The sequence below is a fragment of the Siniperca chuatsi genome, linkage group LG20, assembly GCF_020085105.1.
Source record: "Siniperca chuatsi isolate FFG_IHB_CAS linkage group LG20, ASM2008510v1, whole genome shotgun sequence".
In the NCBI taxonomy this organism is placed as follows: domain Eukaryota; kingdom Metazoa; phylum Chordata; class Actinopteri; order Centrarchiformes; family Sinipercidae; genus Siniperca; species Siniperca chuatsi.
In genome coordinates this window covers 9,219,440-9,232,839 of record NC_058061.1, presented here as the reverse complement: position 1 = coordinate 9,232,839, position 13,400 = coordinate 9,219,440, and the positions used below count along the sequence as shown (strand labels likewise).

Sequence of the window (13,400 nt, the reverse complement as noted above, 5' to 3'; positions counted from 1 at the left end):
AAGACAACAAATTTGAACATGATATAAACAATGAAATTTCACTTTTGCAAAAGAGGACATACGACTCATTGATTTTTACAGATACTCTGTATTCTGAATTTTAAAAGAAGCAGACACTTTAAACCTATTTTCACCCATATTTCATCTCGCAAGAAAAAGCTATGTTTCCTGCAGTAACACAGGCACTGATCACTGTAGTTTACAGTAAACAAGGCGCAACTGCAATGTTGACAGATCAGAAAATGCTTCCAGTAGTAAAAAGTGAAGGCAAAAATTGGGGAAAAGTTTTGTCTTCACTTTACATGAACACTTGCAGGAAAATGTCACATGGAAACAGCCAAGCGAGTGTCATGACATCCTGTGTTTTGTTTGTAGTCCAGCAGCATGCGCACTTGTTCCATGAAGTTTTCAGTTTCAACATGTCTGAGTTGACTGAATTGCTGTGACAAGCCTAAACCCAATTCCTCTTTTCTTTTTTCTTTTTTTTTCTTTCTTTTTTTAAGTCAACACGGACACAGGGGAGTTATTTTCTTGGGAAGAGTAGCTACTCTTTGTGAATATACAAAATGCGATTTCAGCTTGCCATACACTTCCTCTTCCTCAGAAGGACAGGAAAATAAAGGAGACAACTGTTATCTGCTTTGAGAACAAAAACAAAACTGAAATACTGAGGCAGGCCAGAAACCTGGGGGGGACTGCAGATTACCTGAATAAACAAATAACTAAAAAGAACACTGATATCCCAGGCAGGCACACACCCATCCTTAAAAAGAAAAACAAAATGGAAGCAACATGGACGAGGAAATGTAAAGTGTGCATAAGGATCACCCGAGAAAGCAAAAGTAATAATGGTAAGAGAACTTACAGACTTAAAAAATGTTTTTTCTGTAAGTGCCATTGAAATGATGCAGGATTATGTATTCTCCATGGGATCAGTTCCATAGAACTGAATGAACAATATTATGTGGACATTAAACCCAGCTTATGACATGTTTTAACAGATTGCTATACTATACTGAAGAACAGTTAAATGGGAATTTGAATATGAATGGAGTAATATCAATAATACATTTTAATAGTAGGGCAAAAGCAATTATAGTGAACATATTCAGACATTGTCTGAAGTAAAAAATCAACGTTAACAGCATGAAGTAATCATGAAGAGTGCCTTGCTGGTATTCAGTCAAAATGAAACTTGCCAGAGTGAGTAAAAAGCAGCACATCTGTGAAAATAGCTCTATTGTTTCCTATAAACAGGGAAAGTATCTGTCTGAATCTGTACTGTAAACAGCCATGATAGAGGCACAAAGGTGGCGGTGTGCAAGTCAGAACTGTATCTGCATTGTTACTGGCATTTTAGTGCAGATATGTAGTCGGAGTAGGGGGGTAAAACAGAGATTACTCCCACCTTTCCACTGGGTCCCTGAGCATGACGATGAAGCGAGCATCAGGCTGCAGGGTGTGGACGAAGTCTTGGATAAGGAAGGGAGGCTCTCCCTCTGTGGTGTTGTCATAGAAATACACCCAGGCGTTGTTATCCCACATGGTGGACGCACTGGCTTCTCCTGTAAAACACACCCACAGTGGTTCAAATAAACATGCACACAGACCATCATACACATACAATTATGCAATTTCAGAGACTAAAGAAAACACGTGTAGTTGAATATATGCAAGGCTCGTTGTTTCCGTTTTTTTAATAGATTTTCAAAGAGTAGTCGATTGACAGAAAATTGAATCGGCAACTATTTTGATAACCAATATATCATGGGTCCAGCTTATCAAATGTGAGGATTTGCTGCTTTTCTCTGTATTATTATTATTATTATTATTATTGTTGTTGTTGTTGTAATAATAATAATTATCATTATTGTAAGTTGAATAAATTTGGTTTTTGGACTGTTGGGACATGTTGGGCTCTGGGAAATTGTGATGGACATTTTTTACTATGTTTTGACATTTTATAGACTAAATTAATGAATTAATAGATCAATCAAGAAAATAATCAGCTGATTTTGATAGTGAAGATAGTTGTTAGTGGCAGCTCTAGTTCAAACCAATTTTCAACTGTATTTTATGCCTTCATATTATGAGGGAAAGTTATGTTTCCTGCTTCAAAAAGATGCTTGCATCTTAGTTTACAGTAAACAAGACTGTTGTGAAATTGACAGTACAGAAAATGTTGAGTAATGTGGGTAAAAAACACAAATGAATGGCTGATTATGCTCCAAACTCCCTTAAAAAGAATAAATGGTTAAACTGCTGAGTGTTTGCACTGCAAAAGTTATTTTTAAGATCCAATATTCACCTAGAGTTTTCTATTATTGTTTTATCTGATTTTCACTCATTTTTTTTAAATAATCAATATAAACAGATTTGTTTCATCAGAAAAACATAAACCATAAATATATGGAAGTTTGTTTCAACTTCTTCATATAATTGCCTCTGAATAGAGACTGGAACTACAGGACACAGCATGTTCCCAACACACATGCAACAAGTCAATAAAATGAAAGATTCTAAAGCAAGTGCACAAAAAAATAGCAAGAGTAATTACATCTCCAGCTGTGAGAAAAATTGTGGAATGACTGCAATCCACACAGTGACAGTACTGGTGCTCATAACAAGTCAGAGGACGTCGTTTCTCAAACAATTTGAGAGCAGAAACTTTATCAGGCTTTGCTGAGAAATGATATCCAGGATTCATTAGGCTGTCTGTGCCTTCATTATCCTCTTATCTGTGAAGTGAAGCTGTGATGTATTTGGAGGGAACACAACATGGGCCTTATCTACCTCCCTTCCTCAGAAAAAGGGATGATAGCCAGGACCTATTTTCTGTGATGACAACAGTGAGAGTGAAACAGGATCACTGCTAATGCTGTCATGCCTAAAATGATACACACTGTGATCAAGTCTATTTAAAGGTCTCCGTGTCCATTTAACGGGCTTATTTTGCTCCACGTGGAGAGGCTGTAATAGGGCAAACAAATGGCGGAGCCAGACCGGCGTGCCTCTTGTGTTGGCCGGCAGTTGAAGAGAGTCAGAAGCCCAAGATCCTGGCCACAGGCCTGCACCTTGCTGGGCTCTCCCAGGGCATGGTGTGAATACTGAGCAGAGCTTTGGCACACTCCCCCCGTCTTACAAGGATTATTTATTTAAAGAGGGAAACAAAACAGGGCGGCATGCTAAGCTGCACTCAATGCACCAACTCATTCCAGTGTGAAAAGGCTATTGTTGAAAACTTAAATCAGTTTTTCTTTGCAGCTGAGCAGTTCTTTGAGATCGTGTTTGGATGACGGGACAGACAGATGGAAGCAGAGTCACTGGGAGCAGGATATGCAGATAGAGGACGGAGGTTTGTAAGACTTCTCCACCCCACTGCGGATATTATTGCTGTCCTGACATAGAAAGAACAGTGATTCCTTTCTGTGACACTTCAGTGAAGTGGCTAAGTGAAGCAGAAGGAAGTCCAATATTATTAAGCTGTTAGAGCCTCACTTTGGGGCTGAGTCACCAGCTCTCTTAAAGTACCATCACTCGCTGGAGTGAGAGTGGCTGCTACAGAGCAGCTCTGTGCTTCAACCTCGCTACCTGCTGCTTTGATAGCAATTTTATAATATTGGAGGTGAGATTACAAGTGAAGTTCCAGGCAAGTATCAGGTCAGCCAGAGCCAAACGCTATTGGCTGCGGCCTGACGAGGGCACAGAGTACTGTCAGTCCACGTTCCACACGCAGATCACAGTGCTGATACATGACCTGTGTAATTAATATGATACAGCAGAGGGAGGAGGGCTAAAGCTGTCCTCTGACGTGATGTTACACTCACTCACTCAAACAGGAAGGTAGAGATTACACTAAACAGGAAATGTTTGTGCAACTGAAACTGCCTGGAGATCTGATTAACAAGATTGTAGATTGTCATTTGTACCATGTTCACTTAGCTTCCCTCTAACATACTCTGTAATAGATCAGTGGTGCTTCATCGGAATAGACATATGCTGATACTCGTGATGCCTTGCTTTGTGTGAAAAGCTGTTTGCTATTTCGTGTCTGGGTTTACAGTTAATCTTAAGACTAGAGTTAATATTAGAAATGGAATTAAAATGGGCTCAGGGTTAAATTCGGGTTGGATGAAGGCCAGTGTTAGGCAGTGGTTGATTTGTAAAAAATGTACAAGGGGCTGGTGGAGTCTCAGCTTGACTTTATTCCATATCCCACAGGCATTGGAGTAGGGATGTCCCAATCAAGTTTTTTGGCCTCGACCCGGATCCAAGTCCTTTTTAATATTGGGTGTCTGCTGATTAAGGGTGGCTAATATAGCCCTAAAATAATATCACAATATTTCAGGGTATTTCTGCAATGATGGTATTCTTGACAATATGACAAAGTACTGGAACTCACAATAGCTGTTGAGTTCTCCTCACAGGATTTTTGTCTCTCCTCGTACTCGACCGGGTGCTTCTGCTTGAGTTGGTGAAATAAATTTGTTGTATTGCCCCCTTTTATTGTTACAGTCTTCTTGCACTTCTTATATGTCACAGTGGTTTGTTGGTCATCTGATCTGATCTTGCAACCAAACCACTTCTACTGAAGTCGCTCCCGTTTCTCCATTGTGGAGCCGGTAGCAATGTAACTTTCGCTTTCAGCCATGCTTGTTGTTGCTGTGCGTAACGGTATGATGATTTACCTTGATACCTAATGCAACTCCAACAGTAGAACACAGTAAAGAAAGTGTCAGAATTCGATCTGCTGCTTTGATTTTAGCTGATAACGATCCATTAAAACATGCCCGCATTAGCCATGATACACATCCTTAGGTCGCAGCTCAGGACATCTCTACATTGGAGCACATTATAATAAATCCCTGGAGTGTCAAAACCAAAAGGAGTCACTGCCAGTTAAGAGCTGCACACAGGAAAATAACAAGCACCCCTTCTCCATGAAAAAAGATCATATCCTGGTAGTCTCTCAAACTAGACAACTTGCAACCACAGCAAGCCACTACAAATTTCAAAACATATGAGCAGACTTTAAAAGTTGGGATTTAAACTATGTAAACTAGCGCCCTTAATACAAATGGGATGGAAAGTACCAAAATGGATAGCTTTTTGGATACCAGAGTCTATAAAGACACCACAAATAGTGTGGTAGCAGTTACTGGGGCTCATTATCATTAATGGACGTTCCTAATCAACAAAATATTTTTTACATTATAGGTTCTGTGGCTCTCACCCTTGCACGCCTTACTTTCTCTTGCTTTTCAGTGATTTAGGATTTTAAGCTTGCCATTGGTTACTGTATTGATAGAAAAGTGCATACACTTGATGCTAACATGCATACAGTGAATTTGTTTAAAAACTTAATTTATGAGGCACAATTTAAACTGAATGCAATTGGTTGCAAATTATTGTAATTTATATTAAAATTAACCAATTAAGTTTAAATTGAGTATTTGCCACCAATGTGAATTGACATTCATTTTGCTTACCTATGATGATGTTAGGTTGGCTGGGGCTTCCACTGGCATTTACTGTGAGGTTGCCCTGGATCTGGTAAACAGCCTGATCGAACAAGTCCAGGTAGTCTTCCACTGGGTATCTATCATGAAAGCCCTCGCTCAGACGGATGATACCTGGTGGAGGAAAAAGACGGGGATGGTAAATACACCTCATAAGGGTACAATGACATCTCTAGTGCATATTTACTTTTGTTGGCAAGCTATCACATCTTATAATTTGTAGAGAGTAGAGACAGACTAATATGTTTCTCTTTATGAGACTACAAATATTGAGATTAGACATGGTTTGGATGGGAATCTGTAGCACTGAGATGGGTGTATATACATCAGGCATGGTTTTTATTCCTGCCTGCCCCTTCCTCTCCATGTGTTTCTGTGATCACACTAAAGGAGGTTATTAGGCCTTCTGTGTTGTCCTTACTGTAGGGTGACCTAATAAAATCCAGTTCAGATCCAATCCAAATTCAGCAGGGAATTCAGTCCCTGTTTCTAATTAAGGGCCAATGTCAAGTCAATACTTTAAATGCAGGACAAATGTGTTTTCCATCTGAGCTGCAGTGGTCTGCTGTATAATTACAATTTACTAGGCAATTGTGGAGATTCAGTGTAGGACTTAAGGGTATCCATGCAGCATAAGGATAATGAGGTAGCTCAGGTGTCTGTTACTTTCAGTGATGCTTTGATGTTGTTGCAGTAAAACACCTTTCTCTAGCTGAACATGATTAGAAAACTCTGGTAAACTCTCCAAACACCCAGCCTGCATCATTATTAATCCAGAACGGTTACACTTGTATGAGGTGTGAGGATGCTGGTGTGTCTCGCTGCAGGGCTTTTTCTTTTTTCTTTTTCTTTTAATCCCTTTGCTTTTTGATATGAATGAAGGGTCACGCAATTTTCAAATAGTCTGTGTTTCTTGATGGGTACTGTATACGGCAGACACATCTGATTAAGATTCAAACTGCTCCTCTAAGAAAGTTATGTGGCGCGGATCGCATCAAATCACCTTTTCACTGCATCGGATGAGTGGAGCCTAGAGGGGAATGAAATAAATAAATACAAAACAAGACCATTTGAATTCAGAGTGTTCTTAAAGGATGTCTTAAAAGAAAAATGCTGATTACCAGTGCATAGCTCTAAGTGCAACACTAGAAGGGATATAGAGAAAAAAGAAAGAAAGAAAGTGGCAGCAAAGATGAAAGGATAGGGAGTGAGGGGGGACAATAACTGAGAGGGACCTATGTCCTTGGGATACAGCAGCATTTGCTGCTACACAACATCACAGGCTGCAGAAAACACAGGGCAGACAAATTAAGGCAAACAACTCATCCACATCCCGCAGCTTTATGAGGTTCAAATAATTATCAACTCAAACTGAACACAACACATTAAAATAAGTATTGCATGCAGACTGATCAATCCACCAGTTAGGTTTTGTGAGTCTCAGAGGGATTAGGGGCATAGTCAGCATCTGGATGAACTTCAAAAGGATCGCTTTGGCTGCGACAGTCAAGCCTCCTTTGATATTTGTGGTGAAAATTTGGATGAAATTTTCAAAAAATGTGGCCAATACTGTATCTAGCTCCTTCAACAAGTACTATGCCAAAACCCAGGGTGAAATTATTGAAATCATTAAGTAATTTTTAGACAGATAGCTCCAGGCAAAACAAAATGTATCAGTCATTGCTGAGCAGAAGAATAGTGCTCATCCACAGTGGGAAATCGCATTACAAAATTGAGTCCTCATGCTGCGCTGATGAGATAGTGCAGCTGCTGTTCTTACAGGAGAATTATGAGATTATCTACACACTGTATGTACGCGTCTTTCAACTCAGTATAAAGTAATTATCTAATCTACTTTTGATTTCGTAATCACAGATGACTTTAAAGAGATCGGTGCCCTACAGTTTTTTTTTTCTGCCACTATTTCTTCATAAATTTGATTCTGAAAAACTTTCAGATCTAAGGGGAGAACAGACTGAAGATGCTTTTTTTGTGTCATTAGGAAAAAGTCATCAAATGAAACCAAAGGAGCAATGCAACAAAGCATCTGCATAGGACTTTCAGTTCACCTAAATACAGTCTCACTCCCGGATCTCGCATTGGCTTTTAATCCCATCTGTGGTGGTTCTTCTAACATCACAAATGTACATGGTGAAGGAAACACACGATGGCATCCACACATTTAGATGACAGAACTGCCATATGACCAGATGTCTGCTGTGAGGCAGCTCTTACCTCTCGATGCACAGTTTGAGGTTTTATCTCTTTGTTTGAGAAAATGGCTTATTACCACCTGTTCAAACTCCATGACAACCAACAGTGTAAGCCAGGATTGTGGCAGTAGGTTGTGTGTCTAAAAAGTAAGAGTTAAAATAGCTCCCTCAAAATGAAATTATTATCTTTTTAATTAAATAAATGTATAATTGCTCTATTACTCTTTTTAAATGAGAGTATAAATCCACAGTGTGCAAAGAGGGAGCAGCCAGAAAGCTGTAAAATAAAACAAGAAAGCCAAAGGAAACAAAGTTCATGGTGGGTAGACTTGTTGTAAGGAACGAGTGCAACGTTAACGTTTGCTAAACAAGTGCAGGAAACGGTGCACCCACACATGTGGGTTCAAAGTGTGTGAGGAGGCTTCAGAAGATGTATTTTTTTCACGTGTTCTTTTCAAGTGGTTTCTACAGGGACAAATCTATGTCACAGATGATGGTGAAGTACATTCATTCTAGAGCCTTCTGCGTATAGTCCTACTTGAGCCATTAATGAGCACCGTCACTGCATGAGCTCAATCATCTATGTATCAAGATGGGGAAGTTGCACTGGTAAGAGGCTGACGATGGCATAAAAGCACACAGGAGGGGGGAAAAGAAAAAGATGATTAGCATTCAAAATGTTGAATGGAGGAGGCAACAAATACACCATTAGAGCTGTAAATTTGGGGCTAACAACTCTTAGGTAGAAAATAAATAGTTTAAGTTTATTTTCATGCACAGCACAAGATGGGTCTTGAATATTCATTTCTCGGTTAATTGCATTGGGAGATTGAACTGCGTGCTTCATACTTAATTCATTTCACATTCAGGGATCACATACAGCTAAGTTTCACATTTAAAAAAAAAAACAACAAAAAAAACAATTGCGGTTACAGTTTTTGGTATATTTGATGTAGAAAATTGTTCTGTTTGATATAGTGTAAAGTTGTCAGTCAATATCCAAAGGACTACCACCACACCACCACCACCCCCCACCTCCCAATTAACTACTAAAATCTTTAGAAATTCTGAAATTTAGTTAACACAACCCACACATCTTCACAATAAGCTCACAGTAACAATACAGGCGATAAATTTAATGATGCTCATTAAACAGACAGGCCTGCCCATAAGGCTGAGACCCCTTCAAACGCCTGTCGCTGAGTGCTTTTCTGAAGCCCCCCTGAGGTATGGCTCTGCCAAAACGATATACTGTAGAAAGTCACATTTCACACTTTCAGTGCTCTCGGGCTCTCATTGTTGTGTACCAGCCTGGAGGTCTCTACCATGGCAAATCAAAGTTTTCTTTACTCACCAAACCTCTTGCGGGTCCACCAGTGTGGCTCTTTGAAAGTGGTGAACTTGACGTCAGGGTGCAGCCTCAGTCTGTCATACAGGTCTGTTGTGCCACACTTTGGTTGGCCAATGATATAGAAATAAGGAAGGCACCGCATGCGGTACAGTTTCCCGTCGCGGCGAAACAAGTTTTCTTGGAAAGTGTTCCTCAAGTGCTGAAACACCGTCCGTAAGCGCCTTGAGTAGCGTGCATACAAGTTTGTCCTGTATGGATCCGAAGTGATATTTCCAGTGTGTTCCTCATACCAGCAGGGGTTCTTGAAACCAGGCAGGAATTTGCGGGGGATGACAGAAAACATCTGTAAACGCAAAGAAAGCAGGCTGCATTAAGCTGCTGAGTCACCGTACTCCCCAAATGTTTAAAAACATTTCAGACAAAGCTTTCTGTAAAACCTTAAAATTATCATCACTAAGGCTGCATGATGGAAGATAAATACATTCCAGTCATTTCACAGATATTGTACATTAAAGGAAGAGGGTTGTTTAAACACTTTAAAAACTTTTTTGTGTACAGGCCACTGTTTTGGCAGGTGGATGAAAACACTATCTGTGTGGGATCCAACTGCACGTTCACCACAAGTTTGTGCAGCAGGATACAGTCTCTAGAGGGGCTTTAGATACATTGACACAAGTGAGTGCATATATACATGCACATACAGTGCAGACAGACAGTATTTAGAAATTGACATTGTTTTGTTGTGGTGGCTCTAAACTTAAGGGACTTTTTATTTTAGATTGTTTACATCCACATTAGATGAACAGTGTGGGAATTGCAGCCATTTTTATACACAATCCTCCAGTTTAAGGAGACCGAACGTGATTAATAGATAAGTTCACATAAACTTAAATAAAGTCTTTTTTTTTTTTTATTTGGTATCCAATTCAATTACTGTCTGAAGGCTACATTCCAACAGACATCAGCAGAGACCCTGTGTAAATTCACTGTTGATGCTCTGCCTGGCCTTTACTGCAACCATCTTCACTTTTTCCTTGTTTTGGGTTTTTTTCCCCCTTCAGTCTGGTCCTCAGCAGTTGAAACACATGATCAGTAGGATTGAGGTCAGGCAACTGACTTGGCCAGTCATGAACATTCCACTGTTTGGCCATAAAAACTTGGATCATTGTCCTGATGCACTGCCTTTAAAATGGCTACAAGTCCTTTGCTGTTTACCCACCCAACACTAAAACCTTATAGTTTCATTCATTTCATATCCAATGTGCTGGATAAAATACAAAATAAAGAGCATATCTTTCCTATTACTTTGACAGCAGGGTACATGAACATACAGACAGCCTGCCCTGGGAGAGTAAAGCAGATTCATCCTCATGTGCAGAAGTAAGGCAACACATTTCTGACTTTCTGTCTTTTTTTCTACTAACAAGTGTTTTTTGGTGATCAAATACAACAAAGGCCCATGTTACTATGACTCTGCCTGTGAAACACAGCTACTTTAAGGAAAGTGAATGCCGGATCCATCAGATGTGGTATTGATTGTCCCGCAGCCACACTCTCCTATTCATTAGCTGGTTCAATAAGAAATTAGTTATGTTGCAAATAGCCCTGGCACAAGCCATTATCATTAGGATTAACAATTAATTGAACAAGGCTTTGAGGTGAGACGGACACAGCGAGAAAGCCATGGAGCCAATGTGTTGGAGGACTGTGACTTTGAGCTTTAAATCCCTTCTGTAAAAAAAAATTGGTAAAGACATATACAATTATCCGGTGTGACATGAAGTGTTATACAAGGTTTTCAGAACAGTTTTATTCCTTTATGAATTAAATCAGAAACTGCAACCAGTGGGGAATTGCTATGGTGTAGCTGTATTGAACCCTTTGTAGACAGCATGTAGACACGAATACTGATTTGAATCACCTTTCACTTAGCATTTAATTATGCTTCAAGACACATCTGTGATTGTCAATTAAAATAGAGATCAATATCATGTTGGGTCATGTTTGTATTATGATTAAAATAGAGAGATAACATTTATACTATAAAGCACTGAGGTATTCATTACGGCAATAGACCTGATAACAAAATCAAATTTTTGATAGAATTTGCGTCCTTAAGATCTCTTTGAATGAGAAATAAGACAGATGTATTTTTTTTGCTGTACTCACATGTGGTTCACTGTTAACTAGTGCCTTGAGCTCTGGGAGCTGTCGACTGCTACGAAACTCCACCTTGGATGTGATAGACTTGACCACCAGTTTGATATGTGCGTAGTCCTTGACTGAGGAGAGGTTGAAGGCAAAAGGTCCCGGGCTGACCAGGCTGCTGAAGTGGTAGGGTGAAGGGGTGAGGAGGAGGCCCTTCTTGTCTCCTGTCAGAATGTATGAAGCCATGATGAGGAACATGACAGCCAGGCCAAACAAGAAGCTGTAGAACCGGATCTTGCGGAAGCAGCCCAGAGTGCTCCAGCACCTCGGCAGCTCCCGTTTCACCTCCAGGACTGCAAACAAGTTCATGGGTGGGTCGTCCACCTGCAGGAGCAATGGCCTCTTGCGGTAGTCGTCCACTGCAGAGCCCAGCAGGCTGTATTTGTAGTCCATCTGTGTCATGGTGTCAACAGCCTGCGAGTCCCAGGTGTCACAGCTCAGACACAGGGAGGCGTTATGGAGCAGGAGCCAGCCAGACAGGAGGTTTTGGGATGGGGGAATGGCTGACAGTTGATATCCATGATGTTGTGGAGAACAGCCCACATCATCCACTGACCTCTGCCTAGTTAGAGGGAAAAGAAAGTAAATTAAGAGAGATGACCAGCTCTCAACATTGACTCACTGTTTTCATGCCTGGGCTGATGCAGCAACTTCCAAAACCTCAGAAATATTTGAAATAATCTGGGGTTTTTTTTGCCACCTACGCTTTTCTGTGTAACTGTGGCTCCCTGTGTAAAATTTAAAACAACTGTAAGATGTGTCAGACGCCACAGAAATTTCATTGATACAATACTGTTTCAAAAGAATAGACTGACTGAACTGTTAGTGCTAACTTGCATTTGTGTGTCTGCGTCACTTGGGAACCAGGTTGCAACCAAGGCCAGGAACTGATTGAAATTCTTTCCATTTTAGTTTCAATGTACATTTTATACCTCAAGAGCATGCCATCACATCCCTTAGTCTCTCCCAATGACAAAATAATGCTGCTTTGTGAAAGCAGTCAAACGATTATATAGCTGAAGGGAATTCCACTTAAACCTCTGTGCTTCTGCAGTTGTAACAATGTAACCTCAGGCTGAACACAAGTAGAAAAAAACTGAGAGAAAAACAGCGAAAGAAATCTGTCAGCTTGGAATATTGATGACTTAGATGAAATGCCACTAAGCAGCAACAAATCACTCTGTTAATGACAACTCACTTCAAAATGTCACAATTTCTGACATAATTTTGATTGTGACTAATAATTTTTCTGACTTCCTCTTACACTTCCTGTTTTAATCAGACAGCACAGAAACACCCTCCCTCAGCCTCACAGTCCATCCTCCCTGTGCATCGGAGTCACAATATGGAGGGAGCGATAAGGACGAGGGATGCATTCAGCCTAGAAACTACGAGGCTGCATGTCAGACTCTCCTGGGGAGAGACACAAATATAAGAGATACCCGGTCTGGAGATTATATTATCAGAAAATGGTATTCCTCACTGTGAAGTCACATGGATCAACAGTCGCCCACAGATAAAAGGAGGGCCAATGTCTAAAGGGTGAAAGATTTGAGGATGTTTAATGATAATGTTCCTGCAGTAGCAACGTCTAGTTTTATCCTTGAGGTTTTCTTTGTGTCTGGAGCTGAGCCAACATGATGGCAGTGAATACAATACAGCATAACGATAAAAAGCCAACAGAGCCGAGGGTCTAGGACACTTTTCAAAGGATGAGTGGGATGTTCGGGAATATGCCCCCCCCAACACACACACACCACCGCTCATCGTCCACACCCTTTGCACAATTTCTGTATTCGTGGAACATTTACCCCCAGCTGGGCCCTCAGCACACAACAGTCTCTCCAGGAGACAGGTAGAGAAATAACGAGCTGAAAAGACCGATTTCCAGCCCTCAAGAAGTTTTCTGACTGCAACTTCAGTCGGTGAAAAAGAGAGCGCTGAAGAATAAAGGATTCACTGCAAGAAGCTGAACCCTCCGTCAGACATTAAAATGTTTTCGCTTTTAGCTAGAAAATGAACATATTTCTTGGAGCAGGATTATTTTTATCACTTTCCCAAGAAAAAAATTGAGCGAAAGTAATGGATTTTAAATTACAATAGCTGCTT

The 13,400-nt window shown here is 40.4% G+C and overlaps 2 protein-coding genes across 3 annotated transcripts in view; one reads left to right on the top strand and one right to left on the bottom strand.

Annotated features, from left to right (window-relative positions):
• The window catches only part of LOC122867805 (carbohydrate sulfotransferase 15-like), a 33,814-nt gene that overhangs the window by 3,350 nt on the left and 17,064 nt on the right, over nt 1-13,400 (bottom strand). Inside the window, exons 2-5 of the mRNA XM_044179046.1 lie at nt 11,253-11,853; nt 9,087-9,426; nt 5,490-5,633; nt 1,409-1,565 (exon numbers count right to left, since the gene is read on the bottom strand). Of these exons, the coding sequence (XP_044034981.1) occupies nt 1,409-1,565; nt 5,490-5,633; nt 9,087-9,426; nt 11,253-11,693 (1,082 nt within the window). The 5' untranslated portion in view covers nt 11,694-11,853. The remainder of the gene's footprint in view (nt 1-1,408; nt 1,566-5,489; nt 5,634-9,086; nt 9,427-11,252; nt 11,854-13,400) is intronic.
• LOC122867806 (troponin I, slow skeletal muscle-like) overlaps nt 3-13,400 on the top strand; it is a 65,104-nt gene continuing 51,706 nt past the window's right edge. Inside the window, exon 1 of one of the 2 annotated variants that reach the window (XM_044179047.1) lies at nt 3-851. In XM_044179047.1, the coding sequence (XP_044034982.1) occupies nt 849-851 (3 nt within the window). In that variant the 5' untranslated portion in view covers nt 3-848. The remainder of the gene's footprint in view (nt 852-13,400) is intronic. The other variant, XM_044179048.1, reaches the window with a different exon arrangement.